Here is a 26,624-nt window from a genome sequence, read left to right as displayed (position 1 = left end):
ACACATAACAAAGAACTGACCAACCAAGGAATACCAAAATAATTTGAAAACAAATACATAATAAGAACTGTAGAGAGGTTATGGTAATTCAAACGTTGCACATTCTGCCAGCTCTCGTTGGTTTGGCAAGTAGACAATCCAAAGCATCTCGAATGGCACGATTCCACATGGATCTCAAGATGGGCAAAGCGAAAAAAGACAAAGAAGGTACAACAATCGCAATATTCATTGTAAAATGAAAGGGCAAAAGAGATATGGAAAACATGATACCAAAAACGAATTGACAGAATTATAGCCAATGTCAAAGGCAGTAACACTGCTGGCGCACAAATCCGCTTGTCTTTGCCAACGGCTGACATGAACAAGCATTCATATTGTCTCTTAACATGGACGTCTATGGGGGTATATGCTTGACACAGAGAACGCCTGTCCGTACTCCGTATATGCAGAATTTTGTCATCGTGACAATTATTGCATGTTCTCCGACGTTGGCTTTCCGTCACACAATCCTCACCAGCTTTATGATATAGTCGCTTCTGCACCGCTCGCCTTTATTACCCCATCTCCAGAATTGCGTGCCGGCACTGCCATCGGACGACCCCTCGATTTCGATGTAAGTTTCACAAGTTCTTTGAGCATTAATTCTCGGGTGTCGCGAGTCAGATCTTCGACATCGGCAGCCGTCAAATTCTTCGTCTCGATAGGTTTCAAGACTGGGTTGTGTCAGCGTGGCCAGTGAGACTGGACGCAATTGTCCCTACCTTTGACCGGAATTTCCCCCGCGTTGAACCTTCTTCCTTGCACATATAGGACGTCGGAATAGTTACCCACGACCACTGGCACAATCGGAACACCAGCTTGAACAGCCAAGTGGAACGCTCCCTTTTTGAAAGGCAGAAGCATGGGCTCTTTCGCATAGCTTCTGGTGCCCTCTGGAAACATGAAGACACTTTGCTTTTCCCTTGTGATCTCCTCTGAGGCCCCTGCCATTGCATGCCTTGCGCTCGATGAATTGGCTCGATCAATAAAGACCGTTCCAGAGAGTGCCATGTACCAACCGAGAATGGGAACGTTCTTCAGTGATTTCTTAGCAGACACTGAACAGTATTTCGGGAAGATCCATCCCAGCGCCAGTACGTCCAGCTCCGTCTGATGATTCCCAATGATCACTGCAGGTCGTGTGTTCTTGAGGTAGCCGTTGGGATCATCGATCTTGAAGGTTACGCCAGTCGTGAAGCGCATGACATATTTGAAGCTGCGAGCTGTGGCCCACTGTGCCAGACGCACATTTCCAAATAAACGGAGAAGTATAGACGCAAAGACTCCATACCAAGCGCATATGACTAGTGAAGCATACGATGCTAGGAGGCGCGCAAAGAACCCAGCCGCTTCCACTCGTAATGAGAGCATATAGAGAAAGATGGTCAGTCCGAAGTATCCAGTTGCGAGCAAGCCGAGGTAGTAGAAGATGGACAACATGTCTATGACACGGCAGCGGCCAAGTGGCGTGTTGAATCTGTTGCACAATCGTCGAGCCCCTCTCGAGGGAGGAGGAGAGCGAACATAGAATGTCTCAGAGACGGTGGAGGATTTATGTTGAGGATTGGAAAGAAGAGATCTGGAGGCTTTTGGGTGGAGTTTTGCCGAAGACGCTAACCTTACTGTAGTGAATTAAGGTTGGGCCGATGGCCGACGACGGATGATTTGACAGAGAACGTCACCGGACGAACTTTTTCTCACCTCACATGAATTTCTCAAGTTTACCTATTTGGAGTCTTATGATCACGAGGAGACCGTCATATTTGTTGTATTATTTTCACAATGGGATCCATTGAGGGTGTGACAAATATCACTGTCGGCGTGCTCGCTCTGCAAGGCGCTTTCAACGAGCACGTGCAGCTGTTGAGACAAGCGGCCAAGATCCTGTCTACCAAGGAAACCGTAGAAAGGACTTGGTCATTCACAGAAGTTCGGACCGAGCCGGAATTGAGATCATGCGATGCTCTGATTCTTCCAGGAGGAGAGAGTACTGCGATTTCGCTGGTAGCACAGAGATCCAATATGTTGGAACCCCTTCGAGATTTTGTCAAGTGAGTCATTCGAGGAGTTGTGAGATACTTTTGACTAACAAACATAGGGTTACAAGAAAACCAACTTGGGGAACTTGTGCAGGTCTGATATTGCTTGCCGAGTCTGCAAATCGAACCAAGAAGGGCGGCCAGGAGCTCATTGGCGGTCTCGATGTTCGAGTCAATAGAAATCACTTTGGACGACAAATAGAAAGCTTCGAAGCGGACCTTAATCTTCCATTCTTGAGTGATGGGGATGATCTAGGGTCGGACAAGCATCGATCACCTTTCCGAGCAATTTTCATCCGAGCCCCTATCGTGGAGAAATTGTTGCCGCATGTGGCTGGAGAGCAGCAAGGAGAAGCGAGCATTGGCGATACAATCGTTGCGCCGTCTCGGACAATCGACGAGAGTGTGGCCAGAGGCATCAATTTAGGAGAAGTGGAAATCATGGGTACTCTACCTGGTCGAGCTGCTGCTCTGAAAACCGACGAAAACACAGGGAAATTAGATGCAGAGGCGGGTGATATCATTGCCGTGCGGCAAGCAAATGTGTTTGGCACCAGCTTTCACCCAGAACTTACAGGAGACCCTCGAATCCATGTTTGGTGGCTGGAGCAGGTGATTGAAGCTGTCAATCTACGAAGAACATCTTGAGTCGACTCAAGTGATTCATGATAGCACCCGAAACTTCACACCTTCTCTCTCAGACCTGATATTTGGCACGAAACAATCCGAAACGACCTCAACGTCTTCGGGACCTGTATCAACCAATTCTAGCACCCCTTCGTCTGCCTCGAACCTCACCTCTCGAGATCCAAACTTTGTAAAGACACCTGAGAGCCAGAGGTACATTTCGGCATTTGCTAGATTCATGCCCACACACTGCCTGCTTCCCTTGGTGAAGGAAACCAGATATCGGTCCAACCTTGGATCATCGATCCACCGCTCCGGTCGAAATTCTTGCCAGTTCGGATAAATGGACTCATCTTGATGTATCAATAAAGAGGTCATACCAACAGGAGTGCCTGCTGGAATGGTCCATTCTTTTTTGCCAGAACAGAACACTAGAGGTTCCAAAGGTATCCTTTGAAGACGTGTGCTAGCCCCGTAACTCAACCTGAGTCCCTCCTTTATCACACCAGTCAAATATGGCAAGTTCTCCAATGAAAAAAGAGGTGTAGACGCCTTTGTATTTGGAATTGCAGCTTCAAGTTCAGATTTCAATGTCCTCAGCACGGTTGGATTTGAGAGCAGGTGGTATGTGATAACGGTCAGGGTCCAGGCTACCGTTTCTTGGCCCGCCACGACGACCTGAGACCTGTCAGCAATGGCAAGCAGTGATGTGTGTACTAGTGTACAGTCCACCATTCAGCGCTAGTATATATATAGGGAACCATACCGTTTGAGCCTCTTCTGCTAGTCTTTGAACCCTTTTCTCTTCTGGAGGGAGTTTGCTGTCAAGCAACTCGTGGAAGATTGTAGGATGTGATAGATCTTGTCGCTCATAATCTTTTTCGGCAATTGTCTCCAATACTTGTTTCTTACACTCCTGTTTCCAATCATGTTAGTTCGTGTTTCGGACAATCAGGTTCCATGGTCTTATATCCTGAAGTGTCACAAACGTAGCGAGTGCTTGGCCCATTGACTTCTGAGCAAATGTCGGGAGACTTTTCACTATCCACAAGATCCAAACCATGTGTTTGACCACCCAACCGAAGGATGCGGCTTCATGCGTCGCATCGTAATCTCCAACATCGAAATCCGACTTTTCAAGCCGCTTATACGAACGACCAAAGGAGTACATCATGATCACATCTCAGCAACCATCAGCCAATACCAGAGAAACCGAAGATGATCCTCACCTGAACTGAAAGCACTTGCTGCCACAACACACCGTACAACTTCGCCAGTCATCGCCAGCCCTCTAAGCCTTTGCACGAACTTCTGCACGTTATCCTCAATGACTGGCTGCAGCCGTCGCACATTCGCCGTCGAGAAGTACGGATTCAGGGCCGCTCGTCGCATCTTATGCACATTATGGTCTGCAGCAAAAGCCACCCCGCCCTCCAATCCAAATGTCCTCACGAACCACCACCACTTATCCCTCCTGGCGGACGAATAAAGCGTCTCATAAAAGTCCGGCGTCGAGATATGCAGTTCCCAAGGATTGATCCGCACAATTGGGCCATATTTCTCGTGGAGTTTTCGTATGTGGAACGTATATTGTCCGTAATTAGGATAAACATCAAAATAGAACTCGTACCTGGATCGTCAGTCCCCCAAAACATTCCACGGGGAGTTGGGACGATACCAGAGGGTCAACGCAGCGAGCTTCGGGCCAGGGAATTTTGCGATCGGGCTGAGATACAGCCGATATATCGCGCCATACGCTGTATAAAGAATCAGAGCCAGCACTCCAACTCTGAAGTCCAGCAACGCAAGAATACTCGATATCATTACTGCGCAGATTCAGGACCTGGAGCTACGAGAAACTAAAGCGACTCGATGTGGGGGATCACGCTAGTTATCCAGCTCTTATCTACCTTCCATGCAAGTGCAATGCATGTCTCAATTCTTGTGGGTGTTCATTGTCTTCATGCCTCTTTTGGTACCCAATGGCCGACGTGCATGCAGCCGGAGAATGTAGCCAGCCATATAGAGAAGGAGGCGGGGGAAGCTAATGTACGTTCCCGTTGGAGGGATGTCGTACGACGTGCGGGAGATACACATCAACGGCATGTTTTTTTGTTGTGGAAACCGGTTTGCCGATGTTTTGTTCTTCGCAAGCGTGTGTAATGTTTCTCAAGACGTGACTGCATTTCTCAAGTCTAAGTTGGAAAAGGTTTAGCATACCGTGGACCCTCTTGTTGGGAAAGAGTAAGATCTCAATACACGTTTCTATCTCATGTACGTGCGACCCGTCTATTGAGCCATGGACTCCTCGAAAACTGGGCCACAATACCCTACGTTAGCAACGGCCGGATTTTTATTGGATAAAATATCCAGTCATTGTCCAGGATTTATCCAGTCAAATTTTGTACAGAAACTATCCAGTACAAGTCCGAAATTTTGTTGGGATTTATCCTGTATTCGCAACCAAAAACCGTCACCTATAATGAAAGACTGAAGCAGTTGTCCAGCTCTTGTCCAGGATTTAGAATTTTTGATATTTGAAGTGGACAATTCCTACATAAATTTAAAGGATAATCCAGGAATCCTGTAGAAATCCTGGATTAATGCCGTACAATTTACTCCCGTAGGGTAATAGCTGCCCCAATCGTTTCGATTCTTTCTCTGATAGCTATCTTAAGAAGTTTGAATGTGTTCGTCCTCATTTCTCATAAGCTGGCTTGATGTAGTGAGACAATAGGAAATATAGTGTTGACACCAAAATTCCAGACACGCTCACAGCCAGAATGCCCCAGAAGCTATTAGTACTTTTGGCATGCACAATCCTTAAAGCTTCTCACGACCCTGGGTTTCCACTGTATATCCCTCCTTGAACGAGCTAGATTCCTTTTCCGGAGTGGTTGGCTTCTGTTTCCGCTTCAGAACCACTTCCTTCGATATCTTGAGTTTCCTCAGCAGTCTACTGATGACCGTCGATTTTCGAGCCGATTTGAACAGCTTCTTCTGGCTTAACTTTCCGTCCGGTGTTCTGGACGCCGCCTCCACCAGTCTCTTTTCTCTAGGCGTGAGCACCCTTGCTTTCTTTGTCTTGACATCCCGGAAGGGCGACAGCTTTCGTGTACTGGATAGGGTTATTGGCTTTCTGGTGCCCTTGGATAGAGGTGGGGTCCGGGGAAGCTCCGGAGCTCTTCCTCACGACAAGCCCTTATCTAATAACACCACTAAGGCTAGCTCTCTCAGCAGAATTTTAAGATCAATCCTAGCCCATTTCGCTGTCATGTCCATGTATATGGTCATGTATATGGTTGCTCCAAAATCTTCAAATGCGCGAGCCGTACGACCAGCGTCCCCCTAAGAGAAGTCGAACAACTTTACGTACAACGCACAAAGCCACTCTTGGCATTGTACAGTCAACTAATTCCACTGAGGAACATCGTCGGTGGTTATAGATGGTCCTCTATCGTTGTTGCTCTTCGAGTGCGTATATGGTGGCGCCGGTGTGAAGGCGGCTTGAATTGATAGAGACTGTGAAGTTCATGTCTATATACACTCTGATGGCATAAACGAGTCCGACAGCGGTATTTGCCTCAACAATCGACGTGAATTTCTCCCTCAATTCTTGTACATATAGACATACAATTGCTGTATCATATCTACATCCAGCATCATTCCCGACAATAGCTGATCTTAAAGTCGCTATTCAACAAGCACATTGAGTGAAGAGCATTCTAGACCGATCTTGAAGATTCTCTCAACCTTTCACATCGTGTAATGCTTCTTGGTCGATCTGTGCCCACAAGACATCATCAAACAGAAGAGGATCATTTTCCATTGAAGCTTCATGTGCAACAAGAAAATCGTCAACCGGGGCTCTAGAGAAATCGAGGTCCTGAAGCTCCGAATAACCATGGTATTCAGGGTCACTGGCATCTTGGGATGGCTTGGAACCGTGGTCGGAAACGGCGCTGACCATATTCCAGGAAGCATTGTCTTCAGGTGAACTCGCTTGCGGTGGATCTGAGATATAGGCCGAATCTTGAAGATTGTCGTCTTTGACGCTTAAGGGATCAGGGACTGGGTCTGAGATGTTGAATACCGATAAAGAATCAAAGTTAACGCCAGATAAAGGGCGATGCGATGCCTCCAGCATCTCCGAATAACTTTCTCCTTGTTGCGTGGAGCTCATACCCTCTCCATCGAGAGGGGTCTCAGCTGGTCTGAATCTAGCACGAAAGCTGGACAAGGTGCGATTTTGTGCTTCTTCGAGCATAGCCATAAACTGTTGTCGGATTCTTCCTTCGATGGGCTGCATTTCGCTGATTATGGTCGTTTCGAGGATGTGTTGGAAGTGGCGGGGTAGTTCACGACGGAAGTGGCCTTCGTATTCTGCGAATACTCGTGATTCGGGCGACAATGGTGGTTCTGGTTCCGTGTCTCGGACGTCTTCGAAATCTATGGTTTGTTGTTAGCAATATGCGCAACTCGAAGGTGAAATTTCTCTGCAAAATGCTGAAAGAATAGCACTGTAGCAGTTCTGAACTTACAGGGATCTGGAATCTCATCGCCTTCTCCCGGTTGGAAAATGATTTTGAAAATCTGGATCCACCTGTCGGACTCTGTCTGACCAGGGAAGGCTTTTCTTCGATCTTGCAGTTGTTGTCGTAGCTTGGTCGTGATGCCGTCGACTTGCTCCGCTTCTTGCACCAGACAAGAATCCGGTGCTAGTGTATGTTCTTCCAAGCCAGTAATATCTGGGAATAGGTTCTTACACCGTGGACATTGGTGGATGGTATGGTATTTATACAAATGCGCTCTAGAAGTTCGGTCAGCCAAAATGTTGAAGTGTGTAGAAGAGGGGAAAATAGTCGTACTTTACGCGAGCTACAGAAGTATGTGGAGTGAGAGCACACCTGCGCCAGGCTTGCACAGAGTACTTTCTTGGATTGTGCTTCCGGTATGGACATGCATACCTCAGAGCAACTTCCGAGGCGTCTATAGACGCAGGTTCCTTTCCTTTCCGTTTGGAAGGTCTGTCTCTTTCGTTCTCAGAATCTCCATCTTCATTACTCCGAGATCGTTTCATTGCCTTGACAGATGCCCACCCTGTTGGAGGAAGCATAGAGCTCGAGCTCGTTGCTGTAGCTGTCGCTGTAGTAGTATTTGAAGTTTCGGATTGTGCTGCACCATGTTGATTGGTTCGAGCTTTCCAGCGTTGATGGAAAAGAACCCAGAACTCTTTCATAAGACGATTGACCAAGTCGGCCTGAGCAGACGTGAGTTTGTGTTTCACGAGCAATTGGTCTTCAACAGCATCCTGGAAAGCTGCAGCAGAACCTTCTGAGCTCTCTCCATCCCAATCTGTCTCGTCTTCTGAGCACGTTGATTCCATGATAGAGGTTCTTGCCGACGCAGGCGAGGAGATTGGCGCCGCCTTGTCAGATTCCTCGGGTGTCAGACATTCTCCTTGACTTTCCATGATCACATCATGATCCGCAGATATGGTCTGTGTAGTTTCATGTGGCTCTTCCAAAGTTAAGTTTGCAACCGAAAGTATTTCAGACACAGAGTCCGGAATCGAAGCACTGTCAAGGAAGAATTCCGAGGTTGCTACACTCTTACCATTCACAGAGCGGTATGATTCAGTAGTTGAAAAAAGACTCTCGGACGGGACGGATTGACGTGTGCTCCACGGTACTTCATATTTCATGTCCTTGCCATAATCATATGGCAGAGATTTCCTTGGGGACAGCGCTCTCTTGGGAGGGGCTTTGACCAACTGGGAATGACCATGACGAACCAGAGATTTCTCTCTTATGTCCTCGACCTGTGGCTCAATCTTCGGATATAGCATCCGTTTCTTCTTCGTGTCCTCGCAAACAACCCCTTCTCTCAAAGTAGCAAGCTTCCTGAATACGTTTCCATTTTCAGTCGACGATCCATACCGATAGGCTCGAAGGGTACCTTGAGAGTAAAGAAGTCTGTTCTTCTGCAAGAATTCCTCTAATGGGTGTCCAGCAATAAAGTGTGACCAGCAATGATCTAAACGGTCGCTCCAGACATTCTTGGGATGCTCATTGGCTTGACCGACGAAAGGGCATTGAGGTACATGACATATGGATACGTGCAAAGGTGGGACGTCTTTGAGATGTGACAACGTATGAGAGGTCCAATCGCCACGAGAGTTTGACGACTTGTACTCGCAGCCTAGGAATGCAAACCCGCAAGGCACTGAGATCCCGCTCGAAGTTGCAGACTGTATCGTCGCGTCTTTGTCGAATTTTGGTTTCTCCAGGGGTTTGTTGTATCCAGGTGCATATGGGGACTCCCAAGTATTGTGAAAATCCGGAAAGTCCTGACCATTGCCCATAGGGTTTTCTGGTACAATAAATTTGCTGCTTGGGAAAGTCTTCAGACCTTTGCGACGTATCGTAGGGTGGGTCGTATTCGAAGTAGGTCCGATCTTTTCAGAAAGGAACGACTTGTCGTACTCGGGGTCAACCCATGGCTCAGAGGAATAATAGGCCATAGCAACTGTATTGCTGTGATTGCTTGTATGTCCGCATTAGCACCTAAGTACGGCATTAGCATGAACGGCTCCCGTCCAACAATATGGGCATACGTACTCCCAGTATCCGAGACAAGCATACCATCGTTAGGCAACACCAATCAGCAAGGCTGGCAACAAGAGTGTCCACAAAATGGATCGCGCAACGTTGAGTCTCGTGCGACGACCGAGAAGGGATGCAATTGAGGTGGAGAGAGCAAGCAGTACAATAGGATTGTTGAGAGTTGTCAAGTTCACGAGGTCCAGCTGAGGCGTCAGCGGCTGAAGATTTGGCCGGGGTTGAGAGTTATGCACAAACGTGCAAAACTCATCCCGCGTTTTTGACTCGTTCAAGTAATAACTTGCACGTGATTTATTGTAGCCTTCTTTGACAATGCCATTGTTTGCGCAAAGGGAGGTTTGCGAAATTGAACTCGTTGTTGTTGCATTTGTGAGGTTGTGCTGTTGTTATGTGAGGAAGAAGAGGGGCTATTCGTGATATATAAATCGAAGTGTGGAGAACGTAGATGAGTTACACTAGATCTTTAAATTGAGGAACCCAATCCTTGCCTTCCAATACACATGATAGCGACATTTAAGATGGTGCAATGCGTACAGCGATCGTCCCTAGTCCCCCTCAATAAGCCCCAGCAATTGGCATCGGCATGCGACAAAACCTTCTCCCCTATCCCGCGCGCAGCTTTGGTAGACATTTCAAGGTAGAGGGTGAACTGATAATACTTATGCAAGCTTTCTGACAATACACAAGGTCGAAGTTCAAGCAGCGAGGCTCGCAAATGCTGAACTTTTTCGTATATGACACCGGGGGTGTCATCGAATGGTTACTGGATGAAAAGCGAGAATGTCCTATCGCTCTACATTACGAACTTAAGGCAGCGAACGCGATAATGGACTTCGAAAATGCGTTCAAGGAGGCAAGTCTGGGTTCGGTGATGTGATGTGGCTATGTATCTCTGGACTATTTGTATAGCTGTGGAACAGCGAATGGTCTGTAAGATATTTGTATGTATTGTTTGGAAATCGAGGAAACGGGAGGAAGGTATACCCACGATGGAATGGTCCATCTAATTAAAAGAAAATAAGAAAGGATCAGTAGAGTGAAGAGGAATGCGATCACGTCTTAAAAAATAGCAAGTTAGTGGAAATTGATATACCAAAGCCAACACAACGCGAAACTTTACATGCATTGCCAAAAACTGAAGTAATCGAAGAAATTTGAAGTCTACTTTTAGAACAAGCATGCTTGCGTGATTAAAGTTACATGACAGCAATCTAGTACAACTGGAAATCCAATGGGGAAATGACCCGGGTGGGGGGTGGCAACGGATATCAACCGTGGAGAGGCAGTAGAACGAGAAACGCCTACTTCTCCCATCTAATTATACCACAGGCTTCAGAACAATTGCATACGAAAATCTTTTGACTCCTTACCAGACAATACTGAAACTTGCAACAGGACTCCAATTGAAAGCAACGAGAACGAAAACAAAGTCATTAACATGCTCGTGAGGCACCCAAACTCCATTATGCAAACCGTATATACGTCAAGTAGCCGTCCAATCCATCACATCATCCCAAACCACCTCATTCACCACCTGCGGCGTACTGACCACCCACGGCTGGTTATTGTCCCTCGGCGTACTCAACACTCCGGGCCAACTCTCCTGACTCACCAACCTAGGCGTATTCCCCAGCTGCGGCGCCTCCCTCGGTGTGCTCAACGTCTGCGGCCAGGTCTCCTGACTGATCAACCGTGGCGTATTCCTTGGTGCGCTTCTCTTATACGCACATTTGCCTATCGGACAAGAATAGAACATCCCATCCTCGTCTCTCCTGCTGGAAACTCGGCTAGTGAACCCGCATCTGCAAACCGGGTTCCCGTCTATAATGCCAATGCTGTCGTCGAATGTGATGAAGTAGCCGGTGTCTTGCTCGTGCGTGCCGGGACAGATATAGTAGGGCCGGCCGGCGTTGCCGATAGGGTTATTGCGGCGGACGTCAGGGCGCATCCCGGGACAGGAGCAGGTTTGGCATGTTGGGGGTATGGAGAGGGGGAAGGTTGGTTGAGGAGTTTGTGTTTGCATTGGAGGGTTTGGAAAGGTGATCGATGGGGCGAGGCTGGGTGATTGGTAGAGCAGAAGAGTGCTTGATAGCTCTAATCTGACTTATTAGCTAGCTTCTGGTGCAAAACTGTGGACAATTGGAGCATACTTGGCTTTGATTTATCTGATTCGAGGCGGTAATGATTGAAAAGGAGAATTGAGGTCTGCCGTTGGACAAAGTATGCTTGCGTGATTTGGGTTACATAGGCGCGTACCGCCCAAGTGCGGCTGAGCACCCCCTGTAATTGGTAGCCTCGTACGTATCGGCGATCGTACTACGACTACGACTTAAATGGAGAACTACTCCGATCACTCAAAGTGTACCGGACGTATGCATTATCGATTGCTTGTAGTGGAGCTCACCTTGGTAGGCATTCGTTGACAGGAGGCGGGAGTATAATGTCGGTAAACGCCTGGGTCATTTTCTCTATCCGGTTGTTGTTTCTCTTGATATACACCATCGTACACCGGTCTCAGGTATCACCAACCCAAGAACCGTCCTCCATCTTCCCTATTTGCTTCGGGCCCTCTTCCAACCAAGTCTCAACCAATCCTTGTTTGGAATCTTCATCCGGGTATCCTAAGCTCCTTCTAAGCTTCAACACCTCATTTCTAATCCTCATAGTGACCTCCTTCCTCAATTCTACAGCCTCGTTGCCATATTTGAGTCCGTCTGTGAGTTCTCCCATCTGCCAGTCTGTCGACTCTCCTCGCTTCATCAAAGCCTCTTTCTGTAGTCTGACCAATCTCTTCCATTTCGCTCTCAATTCCCCGAACACTTTCTCTCCATCCACACTCTCTCCAAAGGCAATCTTGATTTTCTTTCCTGTTCTAGGTACGAATCGTGGCCATTCTCGAGCTTCGTGCATGACTTCTTGGTTACCATCGATGAATATGGGTATTATTTCCGGCAGAGGCTCGGATTCGAGGATCAGACGAGATACGCCCCATTTGAAGTATCGTAAGGACTTTTGTGGATGCTGGTGCACACGGCCTTCTGGGAAGATGTGGATCCAGGAGTGTTTCTGAGAAGGAAAGAAGGAGGGAGAGGGGAAAGAGTCGATTCCATTTGTAGAGTAGGTCAAAGTACCCGACGTGAATGGATCTGCAGTATCGATGGGCTCCCAAATTGTAGGATGAGATGGAGGAGACGGGGCGAAAGGCTGTGAGGAAAGGAGGCGGATCGCTTGAGTTATGGTAGGTTGGAAAAGACCACCATGAATCGAGTGAAGGCTGCGATGCGTAGGAAGCACTTGGCCGATGTTGAAGAATGCTTTGAGGACTCTGCAATATCATTTAGTTAGCGATGTGCCATGCAACATAAGCAGACAACATACCTATTAGTGAAGCAAATATCATAACTCCCTAAACTCCATCTATGATTCGAAGGATTGAAAGCGTATTTAAAAGGCAGGACTCCCCAAATCAATGGATCATCCACTCTACAGGCACATGGAATGAGTATTTATCGAGAGCATGAACAGCGCATAACTCACACGCTGACATGATTTGATACTGTCCAAACTTGTCAACAGAAGGTCCACTGAGGACAGCAGAGTAATAGCTACCAGTAATCAATCCCCTCTGCCTTTCCTCGACATTTCTCCTCCTATCCAGAGTTTCCATGAACCTGTCCAACCCAACGACTTCCGTATGGTTCAGGCCATACAAGAAACTCCTCGAGGCAGAGCCGGTCAGACCCATAATCAAAGAGCTGCTGAACCGCCATGGCAGACTTGGACTCGAGGGAGGATTTGGATTCGACATGGCGCATTTGCGCGTTACCGTACGCCTGGCATAAAATGAAGAAGAGACGATATAGCCATGGATTGAAAGAAAGTGAAGGCTTAGAGGAAGAAGCTGGCGGTGGTGACGTACCGCTGGCATTATCGACTTCTCGAGGAGCGGGCCGAGAATTTCGCCGGGACTGGCCTTGGCATGAGGAAAGAGCCGCTTAGCACCTCCAAAATCAACGATGGAAAACCACAACTCCCTTCTTGTCATATCTCTTCGAACAACACAATCTCATCAATAGATACATCTCATATCTTTGGATACTTGAACTCAAGCAACTTGTGTGTGGTTTCAACACGCCTCTTCGCGATCTCCTCAACATAGTCACCTGATCTGTGTACATCTAAAGCAACCTGGAAAATCAACAACCAAAGCGCGCTCGCAACCGAGTTGGCTACCTCTGCGACGAATTGATTGCGACCTGGAGATCTACGCACAAATAATAAGTGTCAGTAGCTATCATCATGTCTCACAGTCAGATAATCTTCCTCTTCAACCCAAGCTAGCCTAGACTGACATTCGAGCAGGCAAAAGAAACACCTCAAGATCTGTCTTCACTTCTCACGAGAGATCATTAGCCAAATCTGCTTGGAACTCGACAAGTGCTCGTCTATCTAGGGAATCTTTCTTGCCGTTTGCATCCTGTCGGCTATGTTTGTTACCTGCTCGGACCCCAGTCTCCTGCTCTCATGGAGACATTTTCTGCCGCGAGTGTGCCTTGAGTAATATCTTAAGTCAAAAGAAAGAAATCAAACGTCTCGAAAAGGCAAAGGAGAAAGAGGAAAAAGAGTCTTTGGAAACCAGAGAACTCGACGAAGCGGAGGCAAAGCAGCGGGCAGTCCAAGATTTTGAACGAATCCAAATGGGATTGGAGGCGAAATCAGGGTCGAAGAGCTCTGGCCAGAAAATTGTGGGAAGAGAGGGTGGCAAGATTCTAGTAGAAAAGGATGTCGTAGACTCGAAGAGAGGAGAAAAGAGGAAGTTTGAGCTTAATGAGGATGAATTACTTCGTATTGCTCGAGAGGAGAGAACAAAGGCGAGAAAAGCGATTGACGATGAAAAAGTAAGAACACCCTCTCCATTATGTATTCCAAACTAACTTTGTATCTTGAAGGCATCCAAGACTACCTTGCCCTCTTTTTGGGTACCGTCCATTACACCATCATCAAACACCAAGACCGAATTACATTCCATCTCCAAGAAAGTAAAGCAATCACCCATGTGTCCGGCGTCACCTCCAGATCGACCACATTTCTATTCTTTGCATGCGTTGATCACAGTCGCGTTCACGGAAGAGAAGGGTTCGAATACAGAGAAAAGTCAACGAATATGTCCATCATGCAAGAAAGCATTGAGCAATACTTCGAAAGCGATGCTTGCCAAGCCGTGTGGTCATGTGCTTTGCAAGAGCTGTGTCACCAAGTTTATGACACCAACTGGCGTTCATGATCCCCATGCGCCAGATGTGGATCAGAACATCGTCTCTTGCTATGTTTGTGAAGCTGATTTGACCGAGCCGAAAGTTGTCAAGTCGGGTGGTGCGACTGGCGGGGAAAAGGACAAGATCAAACCTGGCCTGGTCGAAATCAAATGTGAAGGAACGGGGTTCGCAGGAGGAGGAATCAATAAGGTTGAAAAGACTGGTGTTGCATTTCAGTGCTAGGCCGACACTCACAAGAAGCCGAAGCCATCCAAAATCTAACTCCTAGAAAGACCATTGAAAGAAGCTAGTCTAAATGTGATGTATCATGACTTCTACCACTAGCATGAGAGCAATATTGCATTCGTTGAAGCTGCAAGGTAAGTATTTCGTCACGAGACGCTTATTGAAAATCTAGCTGGCTTTGTCCTTGTCATTTTTCTCCTCGTCATCCTTCGCTTTGTTCAAGATTTCGCTGCTTTGAGAGGCCCCGACCCACCTGGGTACTTTGTTTTCTTTATTCATTGTTAATCTCCAGGAATTTTGATTGAATAGACCATCCCTTTTGCCCCTCGACCATTGTTATTGGACCCATTTACTGCCGGCGTTGTCACTTCATCTATCGTCAAGTAGATCAGCTGAGATGGCTTCATCCAGAACGGCGGCCGAAATCGCACAAGACCGGCAGAAAAGATACATCAAAGCTAACAAATACTGGGATACATGCGGGCAATTTCTTCCCACAGGTAAGTACTGTCTGCTAAACACCCAATCGCGCCGCTGGTCTCAATACTAATGTGTTACAGCTCAACGAGAAGCATGGGTATCAAAATACACCGATCTTGGAAAGCAGTACAGCCATCCTATTGGAAATTGGCAATACCCCGATAATCGAATACTACGAAACACAGGGAAGAGCGGTTTGACACCTCTCCCACGTCCCGACAACGAGCAACTTTTTACCAACAATGTTGGATATCAAAAAACTCAACGCACACAACTCGAAATGTATCAAAGAAAACGTTTGAAGGGATTCAGCGCCTTGGAGCTCTACGATCTGGAAGCTATGTCTGCATTGGACAATACAGTTATGCAGGATAACTTGACTGGGGAAGCTGTTCATCCGATCTTCGAGAAAAAAAATTGGTTGAGTGAGGCGGAATTGCCCAAACATAGAGCCTTGGTCCCTATCCTTGGAGACTACGCAGGGTTTTGGTCTGTGAGTTGACAGAGCTTTCTTCGTGAAAGCGTAGCTAATTCTTTTCTCAAGGCGGAAAATCCTCTCATCTGGAAAACGGTTCTGCGTCCTAGTCTATCCTTAGTGCGAAACGCTTTGGGATCATTGTCTGCATATCATTGGTATCATCGCTCTGCATAATTACCGAGTTTCTTCTCACGTACATACAGGCTGGATGCCGTATTCAAGGGTCCCATTGTCCCTGCGACCAAATCACAAGGCACCGGTGCTGGCAATTTCAGAATCACTCAACGAATATATGAAGAAAAAAACACGACCGCCGAGTTCAACGACATGCAAGCTCGAATACTCGCTCTAGCAGGACGAATAAAATTCACTTTCAGGAACTTTGCTACAGATTGGGCATCGGGCGTTCAAGACGAGGCTCAAACAAGTTTCGGAAGGACGTTCATAAATTCAAATCTTTCGGGGGTAGTAGAGATTCAAATTGCGATAGAAGTCCTGCAGCCACTTTTAAGACTGGACTTGACAGATGCAGAAAGGTAAGATGGCCGATTTGTTGCAGATATTGACTTACTAATGATCTTATAGGTTGACAAACCAGTTTCGCGTCGCGCAGACTCTTCTGCACGAATTTGGCGTACGTCTACTTCTAGAATTTGAAGTTGACTTTAGGATGCTGACAATTAAAGCATGCTGTGTGGTTCTGCATCCGGAAGGATAGAGCGCCCAGTACGATGGTGACGCTCGAACCGTACTTTGACGCTGAGACGATATCTGAGTAAGCGGCTTGTCAATTTTCCTGGCTCCAGACTCCAGACTCCTGACTTATGAGATATATGTTTTTTTCATGTGCACTTTAAGCATTCGTACTTATCAACTTTGTTATTATTGCTTTCAAAGAGGTAGTTTCGTTCCTTCAATGCTAACCAAATTTTGTAGGCTTGGCTTCTCATTCGTGGACAAGGCAAGTTCCTCGTCTCTATGTTTGACAGATTTTTTAACAGTTTTGAGCAGATATGGGCTGGTGAAGCCCACGCAATTCAAGATCCGTGGTACGCTCGTTATGGCCCTGGATTGTACGTCTTCACCTGTTGTGTTGCTTGACCTTTGAGTTGTGACTGACTTTTTGACCAACAGACCGATCATGGGAATCTATCGAACGCAGTGGCTTGAAGGACAGCATGGCGAGAAAGTCCAAAACGTTTACGATCCTACGCAGCCTGCACCAGCTTTTACACAGGAGAATGCTCTAAAACCTCCCTCGGTCTATGATGAGTAAGCAAGTCTTTCGTTCATTCTCACATCAAAATCTGCACATTCAAAATTCCTAGCAATCACCGAGATTCTTCCCTGTACAATCCCATATTGACATGTCACAGTATCTACCCAGTTCCAACATCTTGGGTACACAGCGTTTTCCAAAAGGCCACCTGGGATGTCTCAGTGAAACGAACTGGTACACAGTCGCATATGGGACCTCTGACCATGGGCATGCGCCTACTGCAGACCGAACCAGGAAAGCGTGCAGATTATTTCAGCTGGATATCCGCAGTCGACAAAGAACTAGAATTGACTTATGCACTTAGCATCGACCCCCAAGCCAACAAAATTCCTCCAGCTGACTACCAACGACTTGTAGATGCGACAAGAATCTACTTGAAGATGGGGATATTGGCTGAGAAGAGGGGCGAATTGAGATCTGACAAAGCGTTTACGAGTTGGCCTAGACAATTTGGGACTGATCAGATTACGGCCCACCCCTTTGATCCGTTGCCAGATGATGAGGAGATTCCTACGGAGACATACTCTTCTCCCAGATATGATGAGATTGTTAATTATCTTTGTCGCAACCGAGGTCCATTGGAGTTGGCACTGGATACCATGGGTAAGCCATTCTCGTCATTCCTAGAATCCTTTCCTCTTAGCTCTCACCAGACTGTTGGTGCTTACAAGCACTCTGCTCTGTAATGTATTCAGTCAAGGCTGCACTCCTATGCAGGCTGCATGAAAGATACATGCTTACTTGCGATTGGCAAATTAGGGACACTTCCAACGTCTGTATTCTATAGGTATATCCGAGATCGAGGCGGAATCGACGTCCTTCCAATGGAGCTTTGGCAATTTCTCGGCGTAGCAAATCGAAAGGGAGAGTACTTCATGTAAGTGGAAGATCTTTCATCCCCTCTTGAACGTTTCACTAACCCTCTCTCAGATTCGATCCTTACCCCGGCCCAGGTCTTGTAACACGCATCGAAGCCGGCTGGCCACCTGGAAATGTGCTCGCGAACATGACCATACCCAGACCCGCGTTTCTCGCTACCAGGTTAGAGAAAGACAGGCTCATGGAAATTGTCCGGGACCGTAACGTACAAGACGAGTTATATACTAATAACGTACATATGCGTACTATGAGAGACATGGACGTGGACGCGTTCGGGAGGTTCTTGGAGGCCCGTAAAGACAAGTCTTGGATCGGGAAATATGTCCCAGCTGAATTCTATGCAATCGTTACTCAGTGTGTGAGAGAGACTTGGGATTTCAACGATGAGTTCACGTGAGTATCCTGAGATGCTAATAAGACGAATATCTAGTGTGCTGATGATGTGATTTTAGACTTGGACCACAAGGAATCATAAGATTCACTTACGATGTTAGACCTACGTTGACGAGGAATGGCTCAGATTACCAGAAAGCGAAATTCGCAGAACTTCAACAGAGAGTCGATGAAGCGAATAGAAAGTGGCGGAACAGAGTATAGGGAAGTCTTTGAGCGACGATACACATAACTTTACCATTAATATTCGGGCGAGTTTGTCTCTTGACATCATTTGGGGAGTGTTAGGTTGTCAATCGAGATACTTCGAGGCAGAGGGTCCTAGAGCGGAGGAGCATATCAAGTTACCGAGAATGTAGATTAATGTATATACGTACCTGACCCGTATTCTACCACTACTAAATTCATGCACATCAGAACACACCGCTCTCAAATGATACCCAATCTCATGATGCTCACCAACCTCGCTTGCACCACGAAGGCGGGACACCTCGGACCCAAGTATCGGTGTGCGGCTTCGTGCATAGGTTTATTCAATTGTCCAATCGAAAGCAATACCAATGTCTCGGCAGAAGTCGTAACTGCCGGCTCCAGGTCTTGTCGTTAAAATAGACTCGTATTTTATCCGTCGATCCCCAGCTCGAGTAGCACAAGCGAGGAGCGGGAATACGAGCGGCATCAGATGACAGGATAATGAGATGGCAGGGGAATCGAGACGAGATTGTGATGTATAAATTGAGTAGATGTCTTCTCTGTTAGTGATTGAATCACTCTAGAATATTCCTAAGTCCTGACAGAATAATCACATCAAGACAATACCTTCACTTCAAAATGAAGTTCCAACTCCCCATACTCGCTAGCCTCTTGGCAACCATCTCCTCACCAGCAACCGCACAAACCACCCTCATGGTCCCCGTCCCATGGTCCATCACATCTCTCTCGCTCAGCAACATCCGTCACGGCACCGGTGGCTAGTACGTCCTCCTTTCCCCTCAAATGCCCTTTCTCTCAACTAACAACATCAAGCTGGAATTTCAACATCCTCGACACCCCAACACCCACCCCGCAAGGCTTCAACACCACCTGCGCATACTACGCCAACACCTACACCTTCGCGCTCGACGGGCCTCCGCCCTACAACGCGCCGTGCAGCAATCCGAATGTGACATTTGGGTTTTTTCCCAATGCGAATCATGAGTTTACGTTTAATGTCACCCACATTTATGACTGTGGACAGTAAGTTCCCTCCCCCATCCCTTTCCGATATTGAGATAGAGAAGAGCTAATGAAATTTATTGAAGAGTGACGCCATGTACCGATAATGGGACGTGGAGCTTCTCTTGGGATTCTGTGAGAGGCCAGGAGGATGATGTGCAGAATAATTTTGGACAGGCGGGGAGTTTTGCATCGGCTTCGTTGAGTATGTATCCTACGAGAGCGGTTGCGAGTTCGAAGTGTGAGTTCTGTTAGTGAGATGGATTGAAATGCTGTTTGTTGGGGCGTCCGGGGAAAAGGGAGGATGTACTGATGGGCTTTGGGTTGAAGATTGAGGGGTCAAAATTGTTATGGAGTACTGGCGGATTTAGTTGTTTGATAGCAAATCTTGTGAATATAATAATAACTTTTTGATTGATTGCTTGTCTGATTATTCACTTCTTGATGTTTACAGTCTACTCTACATATAGAAAGGAGGAGGGGCGTGCCACAATTTAGCGACCGAGCCCCTGAATCCAGCCACACCGATTGCCTCGGCAAACGTCATAGCATCCACTTCTATATCCAGACTTCACTTCAAGTTCTCATACTCTTAAAAACGTGACTTACCTCCCAATCTTCATGCCTCAAAATGACATCTTCCTCCTATCCCACTCCACCACTCGTCTCCCTCATCTCAGGCGGCATCGCCGGCGGCGTAGAAGGCTTCCTAACCTACCCCTTCGAATTCGCCAAAACCCGCATCCAACTCCGCAGCTCCTCGCCTCGCTCCCCCCTCCCACGGAACCCCTACAGCATCGTGCTAACCATCTACCGGACCGAGGGTCTGCGCGCTCTGTACAAAGGCTGCGGAGCCCTCGTTTTCGGCTCGGTAGGCAAAGACGCTGTCCGCTTCCTGAGTTTCGATACCGTGAAAAATGCGTTCCGGGATAAAGAGACGGGGACGTTGACGCCGGCGCGGAATATGCTGGCTGGTATGACGGCGGGAGTCGTGGCGAGTGTATGTGCTGTGACGCCTACGGAACGAATCAAAACGGCGTTAATCGACGACGCGAGGTCAGCGAAAAGATATAAGTCGACGGTTCATTGTATTAGGCTTATTGTCCAAGAAGATGGGTTTAAAGGACTGTATAGAGGGTTGGCGGGAACGACACTGAAACAGGCATCAGCGACGAGCTTTCGGATGGGGAGTTATAATATTATTAAGGATTTTGAGGAGAAGAGGGGTGTGGAGCAGAGTACGGGGGTTAATTTTTTGAATGGAGCGGTGGCGGGGACGGTGACGACGCTGTTGAGTCAGCCGTTTGATACGGTGAAGACGAGGAGTCAGGCAGCGGAGGTTACGACTACGGTGCAGGCTATTCAGAGTGTGTTAAAAGAGGATGGGGTGAGGGGCTTTTGGAGGGGGACAGTGATGAGGTTGAGTAGGACGGTTTTTAGTGGTGGTGAGTAAGATGTGTGGAGTGGTTTTAAGATAGTACTTGCTGACTTGGGATAGGAATTCTGTTTACGACTGCAGAGGCTGTGTCGAAGGTTATCACTCCATTGCTGGCTCGGTGATAATTGATCGTTGTGGTTGCAAGATGGGCTATCAGAAAAAGAAAGTACCAAGAGGTTACAAGTTACAGAGCGAGGTCAGATATTTATACCCATTAGAATATCGGTTGCAGCTTGCATAGATAGACAGATTCGATAGACAAGACTTATTACTTCTCGCTGCGCTAGATTATATATACATAACTCCATGAACACAGATTTGTCCAATTTTGTGAGCCAACCAAACCCAAATCCATGCTTGTCCATATGCTTTTGCATTTTCAAAGAAACGCCATGCAGCTGCGAGTCCATTACAATTTGTTCCTCATCTCGTCATTATCTTCTGTTGGGTACTTAATCCTCAGGCTTGATCCCCTGACCAACCCTCTCAATCTTCCCACCTAGCATTTCCTGAGCATTTCCAAGCAGATGTCCGGCCTCCTTACTCGCATAATCGTTCGCCGTCTTGGCGGCCTCGGTAGTGTTGTTTCCAATAACCCCCACCCTTTCAGCTGCAACACCAGCAGTTTCCTTCGTGCCGCCCACCATATTGCTTACCGCCTCAGTAACATTATTATATCCCCCCTTTACCAGATCTCCAGCCTTCTCCCCAGCATCCTGCACCGACTGCCCCGCTTGTTTCGCCAGCTCACTCGGACTCGGATACCTATTCAACGCCTTCAACACCAGATAATAAGCCTGAATAATCATCTTGTGCACCGTCTCCTTGATGATCATCGTAATTCCATGGCTGAAGAATCCCTTCAATATCTCGCCAAAAACTCCTTCATACAAACCCGCGGCTCCTTCTGTCCTGTAGATCTTAAGGATGGTGTCGAATACAGTGTTGCTCTGGGCAAACTTCTTCGCGTCTTGACCGACTTTCTTTACGTCGGATCGGTTTTCGACGTTCTCGGCTTCTTTCATAATGATTTCAGCGGACTCGGAATCTACGGGTCGCTTGGAGGATGTTTGTGCTCGAGCTTTGGCGAGTGAGAACGGGTAGGTGATTGTGGAGGCAATGGCTTTGCTCATGGCTGCCATGATGAATGTGACATGAGTGCTAGGGTTGTCTCGCTCGGAACGGGGAAGGAATGCTCGCTTGAAGGTCTCGTAGAGGAAGAAAGTGATGCTAGGGTTGAGAGTAAGGATAAGAGAAGCAGAGTACCCAGACCAGAAGCCTTGAAGTCCCTTCTCGTTACGGATATCTGCAGCAATTTCTCGGGCGCTAGGTTCTGCAAGACTTGTAGACGAGCGAGCAGCTACCATGGTCGCAATTTGCTTTCGTGTGACGATATTGGCAATTGGCGTAGTGAAGAACTTCGAACAAGCTCCGGCTATTGTCCCAACCGCCAATTCCTCGAATACTGGAAGAGTAGTCGCACTCAAGCCTTTCTTCTGAAGACGATTCGTTCTAATGTAGTTGTAGAACAGGAAAAAGAGGAACGAATCAGCAATCGATTTTCCAGTATCCTGGACCACCCCGCTGTAGAATGCCTTGATCCCTCCTTCATTGTGATAGACCTTGTCAAATGCATCGATGACACCTTTGTATTCGTCCTGACTCGCAGAGGACTTTCGAAGTGAGCGTTGAACTTGGAGTCGAGTGATCACCAGATCCAGAGGATATATCGCTAGATTCGAGATGGCCGTCCCAGTGGAGCCCGCCAATGCATGGCCGAGTGCAGGAAGTGCAGGTCCATTGAGAGCAGAAGGAGAAGAAGCTTCTTGGTTTTTGTGATACAACGAGTATGCGTCCTAAATAAATCAGTATGGTCGAGAGCTGGAATGTAATGAGCACCATACCAACTGACTATTGTAGATGTTCGCCATCGTGAGGAGAGTGAAACACGCTTTGTCGCCTTGGACTGCGACTTGCGATTTTCTGGCACCCCGGATTAAATATGTGAGATGTTAATCAATATATGCCGCTGATGCGGAGAAAGAGGGGGTTGAGGTTGAGGCTAGGAAATTGTTACGTCATTACCCCGGATTTTCACAAGCTGTGGCGGGGCCCTACTATCCATCGGTGAAATTTCGTGGCCGATTTTGCGATAGGGCTTAGATTCACAAAATGTAAAGTATTACGCACAATATATTAAGTTTATATTTAATTTTTTTAATAAGGACGTAGAATAGTTGCTTGATAAGTCAAAACTAAAGTCTAATTAGAAACAAATTATGTAGTAGTGTAGCAATATTAGAGTTAGTATAGGACATTTTGGTGTTCTCGAGTGCTAAGATCGGCTAGGAATTTCACAGATGGAGAGGCCCTAGCCCAGAGCTTCTTCCCCGCCCGTGCGAACTCGAGTCACAGAGCAGCAGTATCACAGAGGTATTTGAAGTATGTCTTGAAGTTCTTTGAAGTTCATCGCATCTCTATTACTGCTCTGACCTTGGCAGTTGTTCATTAAACCAACGATTATTAAAGTCCATGCACCGCTCCCCTGAGATCAATCAATCACTATTACAGAACTTAATCCATGCCCGTTCATCTCATAGTTCAGCTCTCATCTATCTTGTTGATCTCCGCCTTAGCTTCCTCCCAAGTCTCCTTGTTCTTCTTCGCCCACTCGATTTGACTCTTGGCATATGCGAGCTTCTGTATGTTAGCAAATCAGACTCCGCATGTGTGCAACTCGAACATACCATATATCGCCTCAAATCATCTTCCTTCTCCGCTTGAAAGCGCTTGAGATCCTTCAGCACTCCCGCACTTGCATTCCGTATATCCTGCTCCGATGCTTGTTGAGCCTGCTCGAGTTGTGAGATTGATTCCTTGGTCTTGCCAATGAGATCTCGTCTTGTCCGTTCCGGGTCAACATCCACGACTCCATGAATTGCGTGATTGATGCGACCGAATATTCTATTCGTGATAAAATTACCGCTAGAACTTTTCCGGTGAGCCGGGGAATTGTTCTCTTCAGTCTGTGGCGCGCCTTGAGTAGCGGATGGTGTTGTCGATGAATCGCCGTGAGTGGGAGGGAAGTCAGAATCTATTGATGCAGTGTCCTCTTGGTTGTTTTCTCGTCTCGAGGAAGGAGGATCACGAGCAGAAGAGGTTGACCGACGTGGGAGATTTCCCGTGCCGCTTTGAGTGAGGTATTGCTCGATTCTTTTCGCCTCCGACTCGCTCCGCTCCAATGACTCAAGTAGTGCCTTCTTTTTGGCAAGTTCGTCGTTGGTCATCTCTTGCTGAACACGCTTAAGAACTCGGTAGCGAAGAACTGCTCGGACAACTCCAGCAAATTGTGCGCTTTCTCGCATAGGCTCGGCGAAGCTTGCACCTAACGAGCTTGACAATTCTTCCGTAGCAAGGTATGAAGAGTCTACGGCCTGACCAACTCGTTCGATCGCTGCTGCCAAGGATGGAGATGGTTCGGAAAGGGAGAAGCCATTGAATCTTGCACCGAGCTCAGCAAGATCTGCAGCGAGGGAAGATAGGTGTGTCAATGTCCGGCGGTTGACCTTCTCAATAGGTCCAGTAAGGAGCGTCTCGAGCTCTTTGGTTGAAGCTTCAAAGTTTATGAAGTAAGGGTCGAGCTCCTGCTCGCTTAGGTGTTGGGAATCTGGGGGAAATCGGCCATGAACAAGTATTCCTTGTATTGTGTGAGCAGCCGTTGAGGGACTAGCCGCATATTCGGTAGGTTGATTGATCATACCCGAAGCATTGGTAGGAGCCGTTGCAGCGCCCTTTAGCTTCGCAGAGGTTGCTGGAACTGGTAGCCAGGCGTGTGCTGGTGAGGGATTGGCGGGGTCGAGAGGTGGGGCTTTCATGTTGGATTTGGGTATTGATGCGATCGGGTGGGAATGCAGTACCTCATTCTTCTCAATATTAGCAAAAGAGGCTCCAAATGAAGACATAGATGGGACGAGCGTACCCAACTGGAATTTGGATCTAAAAATCTCCACCAGACACCATCGTTCCGGACCTCGTCCATTCGCCTACATCTGTTCAAGAAAACCGCTAGCATCCGCTTTCTTAAGTCTATGATCTGCTGGTCTTGCTTCGCCTTGGTTGGGTTCGCAGCATAGTCCGCCATTGTGTGCTTCTCGGGGATCGGAGGTATAATCAAGGTGGGGTGTAACCTTGACAGAGCGTCTCTTAATGATGCGAATTCGGAGTATCTCCGTCGAACTTCCAGATCCTACTCAGATTTAGCAAATGCACTGCGCAGATGTTCAGCTAGCTTACTCCTGTTCTGATGGTATACACGATGTATTTTCCTCCACTTTCCAAGCTCTTTCCCGCCTCAACGATTAGGATTGGTAGCTCCGGGTTCTCGTAGAGTATTTGCTCAATTCGACTATCGTAACCACCCTTCTTCCTCTTGGGAGGTGAAGGTCCACCATACTCGTCATCGCTGCCAATATCGCTCGTCTCGTAATGTTGAGTTGGATCCGTATCTGTATCGTGGTGGTTGTCGTCTATGGTGGAGGGGGTGCGGGGGCCAGCATAGCCATGCTCTACAAATTCCCATTCTGGATCAGCTTCCAAATCTTCATTATCGAGGCAAATAGATTCCATCATCGTGGAGAAGAGTAAAGATTGCTTGCAAGAATAACTCACGGGAGCCTGGTGAGCTGGGGTTGGCTGTGGACGAAGCTGTTGAGTCGCGGCGCTCAAAGCTTGTCCCATAGGGATTATTGTCTTCGTCGTTCCACATCATGCAGAGTGATTCACTTTTCTTTCAGCTTCTTCAAGCAAACAAAGCGTTGTGCAGCGGCGGCGTCGCGATAATGGCGAAGATGGATGAATTGTATCGCAGGCAGGTTCACAATTAGAGCAAGCCCATGACGCGGGCCGGCGGAAAGTATTTCCGCGCCTAGCGTATTTTCTATCCTGCATCATGTTTAATTTGCTACTTTGTTGCGCTTAACTGCCATTTCACTTTGTTTGAATCCATTTAGCAAGTCTTTTATTGTATTGTCCATGATGGAAGAAGGCATGTGGAACTTTCCCCACTTCACCAGCTTTATTCTACAGAGTCATGCTCCCCTTCACTGCATTCACACTCCACCTTTCCCTTCTAGCAATGTCGATGCTACTTATTTGATATGAAGTTTCGTACGTCAACATTGCCAAATCATTTTCTCTAAGAGACATCCATTGATGGAAGCCCAACAGAGATGTCTATGGAGTTGCGCTCCTCCAATGACCCTCAGCTAAGCACATCCCAACTTGTTCGTGTGAAGGGTGTTTCAATTTCCATCTGATTACTCATTAGTCTCCATGTCTTTCAAGTTAAAGATCTGAGAAAGAATCGGGTGAGCAAACCTCTGCCATTCTCCAGATATCGTGCCCATTGACCTAGACTCCACTGCTCGATACGAGGCCAGCCGCCTGGCTTTATTGTAGCAGCATCAATCTTCTCCTTCAGTAGCGAAGCGACCTTTTCCTCATAACTTGCAGATGCAGTTACCACATAACGAGGAAAGTCTGGTAATCCACCTGTGGGTCTCTTGTCTGGGTCCCGATTTTGACTTGCTCGAATTGTCGGACCTCCCCATGACGGATATTTGGATACCATGACG

General features: G+C 47.4%; 12 protein-coding genes across 12 annotated transcripts; 6 read left to right on the top strand and 6 right to left on the bottom strand.

The window, feature by feature from the left end:
• Positions 1 to 519: 519 nt before the first annotated feature.
• LY89DRAFT_667356 (acyltransferase-domain-containing protein) lies at positions 520 to 1,479 on the bottom strand (the record flags this gene model as incomplete). Its single annotated transcript, XM_018212971.1, has 2 exons — positions 520 to 713; positions 762 to 1,479. 2 exons carry the CDS (start codon positions 1,477 to 1,479, stop codon positions 520 to 522), a joined length of 912 nt encoding a protein of 303 aa, XP_018073754.1.
• A 342-nt stretch (positions 1,480 to 1,821) lies between these two features.
• Positions 1,822 to 2,726, top strand: LY89DRAFT_581692 (pyridoxine; the record flags this gene model as incomplete). Its single annotated transcript, XM_018209122.1, has 2 exons — positions 1,822 to 2,090; positions 2,138 to 2,726. The coding sequence occupies 2 exons, from the start codon at positions 1,822 to 1,824 to the stop codon at positions 2,724 to 2,726; spliced, it is 858 nt and encodes a 285-aa protein (XP_018073753.1).
• Positions 2,727 to 2,741: 15 nt separating this feature from the next.
• LY89DRAFT_581516 (cytochrome P450) lies at positions 2,742 to 4,529 on the bottom strand (the record flags this gene model as incomplete). The annotated part of the gene is made up of 5 exons (XM_018209113.1): positions 2,742 to 3,383; positions 3,472 to 3,612; positions 3,655 to 3,887; positions 3,935 to 4,335; positions 4,384 to 4,529. The coding sequence occupies 5 exons, from the start codon at positions 4,527 to 4,529 to the stop codon at positions 2,742 to 2,744; spliced, it is 1,563 nt and encodes a 520-aa protein (XP_018073752.1).
• Positions 4,530 to 6,255: 1,726 nt separating this feature from the next.
• LY89DRAFT_489628 (uncharacterized protein) lies at positions 6,256 to 9,546 on the bottom strand. Its single transcript, XM_018207886.1, has 4 exons — positions 9,326 to 9,546; positions 7,574 to 9,271; positions 7,247 to 7,515; positions 6,256 to 7,154 (listed from the first exon to the last, which is right to left on the bottom strand). The coding sequence occupies exons 2-4, from the start codon at positions 9,226 to 9,228 to the stop codon at positions 6,454 to 6,456; spliced, it is 2,625 nt and encodes an 874-aa protein (XP_018073751.1). The 5' UTR covers positions 9,229 to 9,271; positions 9,326 to 9,546; the 3' UTR covers positions 6,256 to 6,453.
• Positions 9,547 to 10,463: 917 nt separating this feature from the next.
• LY89DRAFT_489701 (uncharacterized protein) lies at positions 10,464 to 11,637 on the top strand. The gene has a single exon (XM_018207887.1). It carries the CDS (start codon positions 10,767 to 10,769, stop codon positions 11,391 to 11,393), a length of 627 nt encoding a protein of 208 aa, XP_018073750.1. The 5' UTR covers positions 10,464 to 10,766; the 3' UTR covers positions 11,394 to 11,637.
• Positions 11,638 to 11,842: 205 nt separating this feature from the next.
• On the bottom strand, positions 11,843 to 13,073 carry LY89DRAFT_581211 (uncharacterized protein; the record flags this gene model as incomplete). The annotated part of the gene is made up of 3 exons (XM_018209102.1): positions 11,843 to 12,653; positions 12,707 to 12,809; positions 12,914 to 13,073. 3 exons carry the CDS (start codon positions 13,071 to 13,073, stop codon positions 11,843 to 11,845), a joined length of 1,074 nt encoding a protein of 357 aa, XP_018073749.1.
• Positions 13,074 to 13,348: 275 nt separating this feature from the next.
• LY89DRAFT_683248 (ENOS interacting protein) lies at positions 13,349 to 14,925 on the top strand. The gene is made up of 3 exons (XM_018214665.1): positions 13,349 to 13,637; positions 13,691 to 14,226; positions 14,278 to 14,925. The coding sequence occupies exons 1-3, from the start codon at positions 13,628 to 13,630 to the stop codon at positions 14,824 to 14,826; spliced, it is 1,095 nt and encodes a 364-aa protein (XP_018073748.1). The 5' UTR covers positions 13,349 to 13,627; the 3' UTR covers positions 14,827 to 14,925.
• Positions 14,926 to 16,664: 1,739 nt separating this feature from the next.
• LY89DRAFT_780339 (uncharacterized protein) lies at positions 16,665 to 18,690 on the top strand. Its single transcript, XM_018222372.1, has 7 exons — positions 16,665 to 16,748; positions 16,799 to 16,860; positions 16,922 to 17,059; positions 17,164 to 17,669; positions 17,826 to 17,943; positions 17,997 to 18,338; positions 18,398 to 18,690. Exons 1-7 carry the CDS (start codon positions 16,704 to 16,706, stop codon positions 18,540 to 18,542), a joined length of 1,356 nt encoding a protein of 451 aa, XP_018073747.1. The 5' UTR covers positions 16,665 to 16,703; the 3' UTR covers positions 18,543 to 18,690.
• A 554-nt stretch (positions 18,691 to 19,244) lies between these two features.
• Positions 19,245 to 19,808, top strand: LY89DRAFT_695941 (uncharacterized protein; the record flags this gene model as incomplete). The annotated part of the gene is made up of 3 exons (XM_018216794.1): positions 19,245 to 19,312; positions 19,365 to 19,574; positions 19,640 to 19,808. The coding sequence occupies 3 exons, from the start codon at positions 19,245 to 19,247 to the stop codon at positions 19,806 to 19,808; spliced, it is 447 nt and encodes a 148-aa protein (XP_018073746.1).
• Positions 19,809 to 20,157: 349 nt separating this feature from the next.
• LY89DRAFT_780337 (mitochondrial carrier) lies at positions 20,158 to 21,278 on the top strand. The gene is made up of 2 exons (XM_018222371.1): positions 20,158 to 20,998; positions 21,052 to 21,278. Exons 1-2 carry the CDS (start codon positions 20,185 to 20,187, stop codon positions 21,111 to 21,113), a joined length of 876 nt encoding a protein of 291 aa, XP_018073745.1. The 5' UTR covers positions 20,158 to 20,184; the 3' UTR covers positions 21,114 to 21,278.
• LY89DRAFT_613014 (putative peroxisomal adenine nucleotide transporter 1) lies at positions 21,240 to 23,017 on the bottom strand. Its single transcript, XM_018210649.1, has 2 exons — positions 22,896 to 23,017; positions 21,240 to 22,847 (listed from the first exon to the last, which is right to left on the bottom strand). The coding sequence occupies exons 1-2, from the start codon at positions 22,920 to 22,922 to the stop codon at positions 21,444 to 21,446; spliced, it is 1,431 nt and encodes a 476-aa protein (XP_018073744.1). The 5' UTR covers positions 22,923 to 23,017; the 3' UTR covers positions 21,240 to 21,443.
• A 421-nt stretch (positions 23,018 to 23,438) lies between these two features.
• On the bottom strand, positions 23,439 to 25,838 carry LY89DRAFT_613011 (sorting nexin-like protein-41). Its single transcript, XM_018210648.1, has 5 exons — positions 25,660 to 25,838; positions 25,285 to 25,556; positions 24,971 to 25,237; positions 23,739 to 24,914; positions 23,439 to 23,688 (listed from the first exon to the last, which is right to left on the bottom strand). Exons 1-5 carry the CDS (start codon positions 25,757 to 25,759, stop codon positions 23,593 to 23,595), a joined length of 1,911 nt encoding a protein of 636 aa, XP_018073743.1. The 5' UTR covers positions 25,760 to 25,838; the 3' UTR covers positions 23,439 to 23,592.
• Between the last annotated feature and the right edge of the window lie 786 nt (positions 25,839 to 26,624).

The sequence above is a fragment of the Mollisia scopiformis genome, assembly GCF_001500285.1.
Source record: "Mollisia scopiformis unplaced genomic scaffold LY89scaffold_8, whole genome shotgun sequence".
In the NCBI taxonomy this organism is placed as follows: Eukaryota; Fungi; Ascomycota; class Leotiomycetes; order Helotiales; family Mollisiaceae; genus Mollisia; species Mollisia scopiformis.
This window is presented reverse-complemented; position numbering and strand designations above follow the sequence as displayed.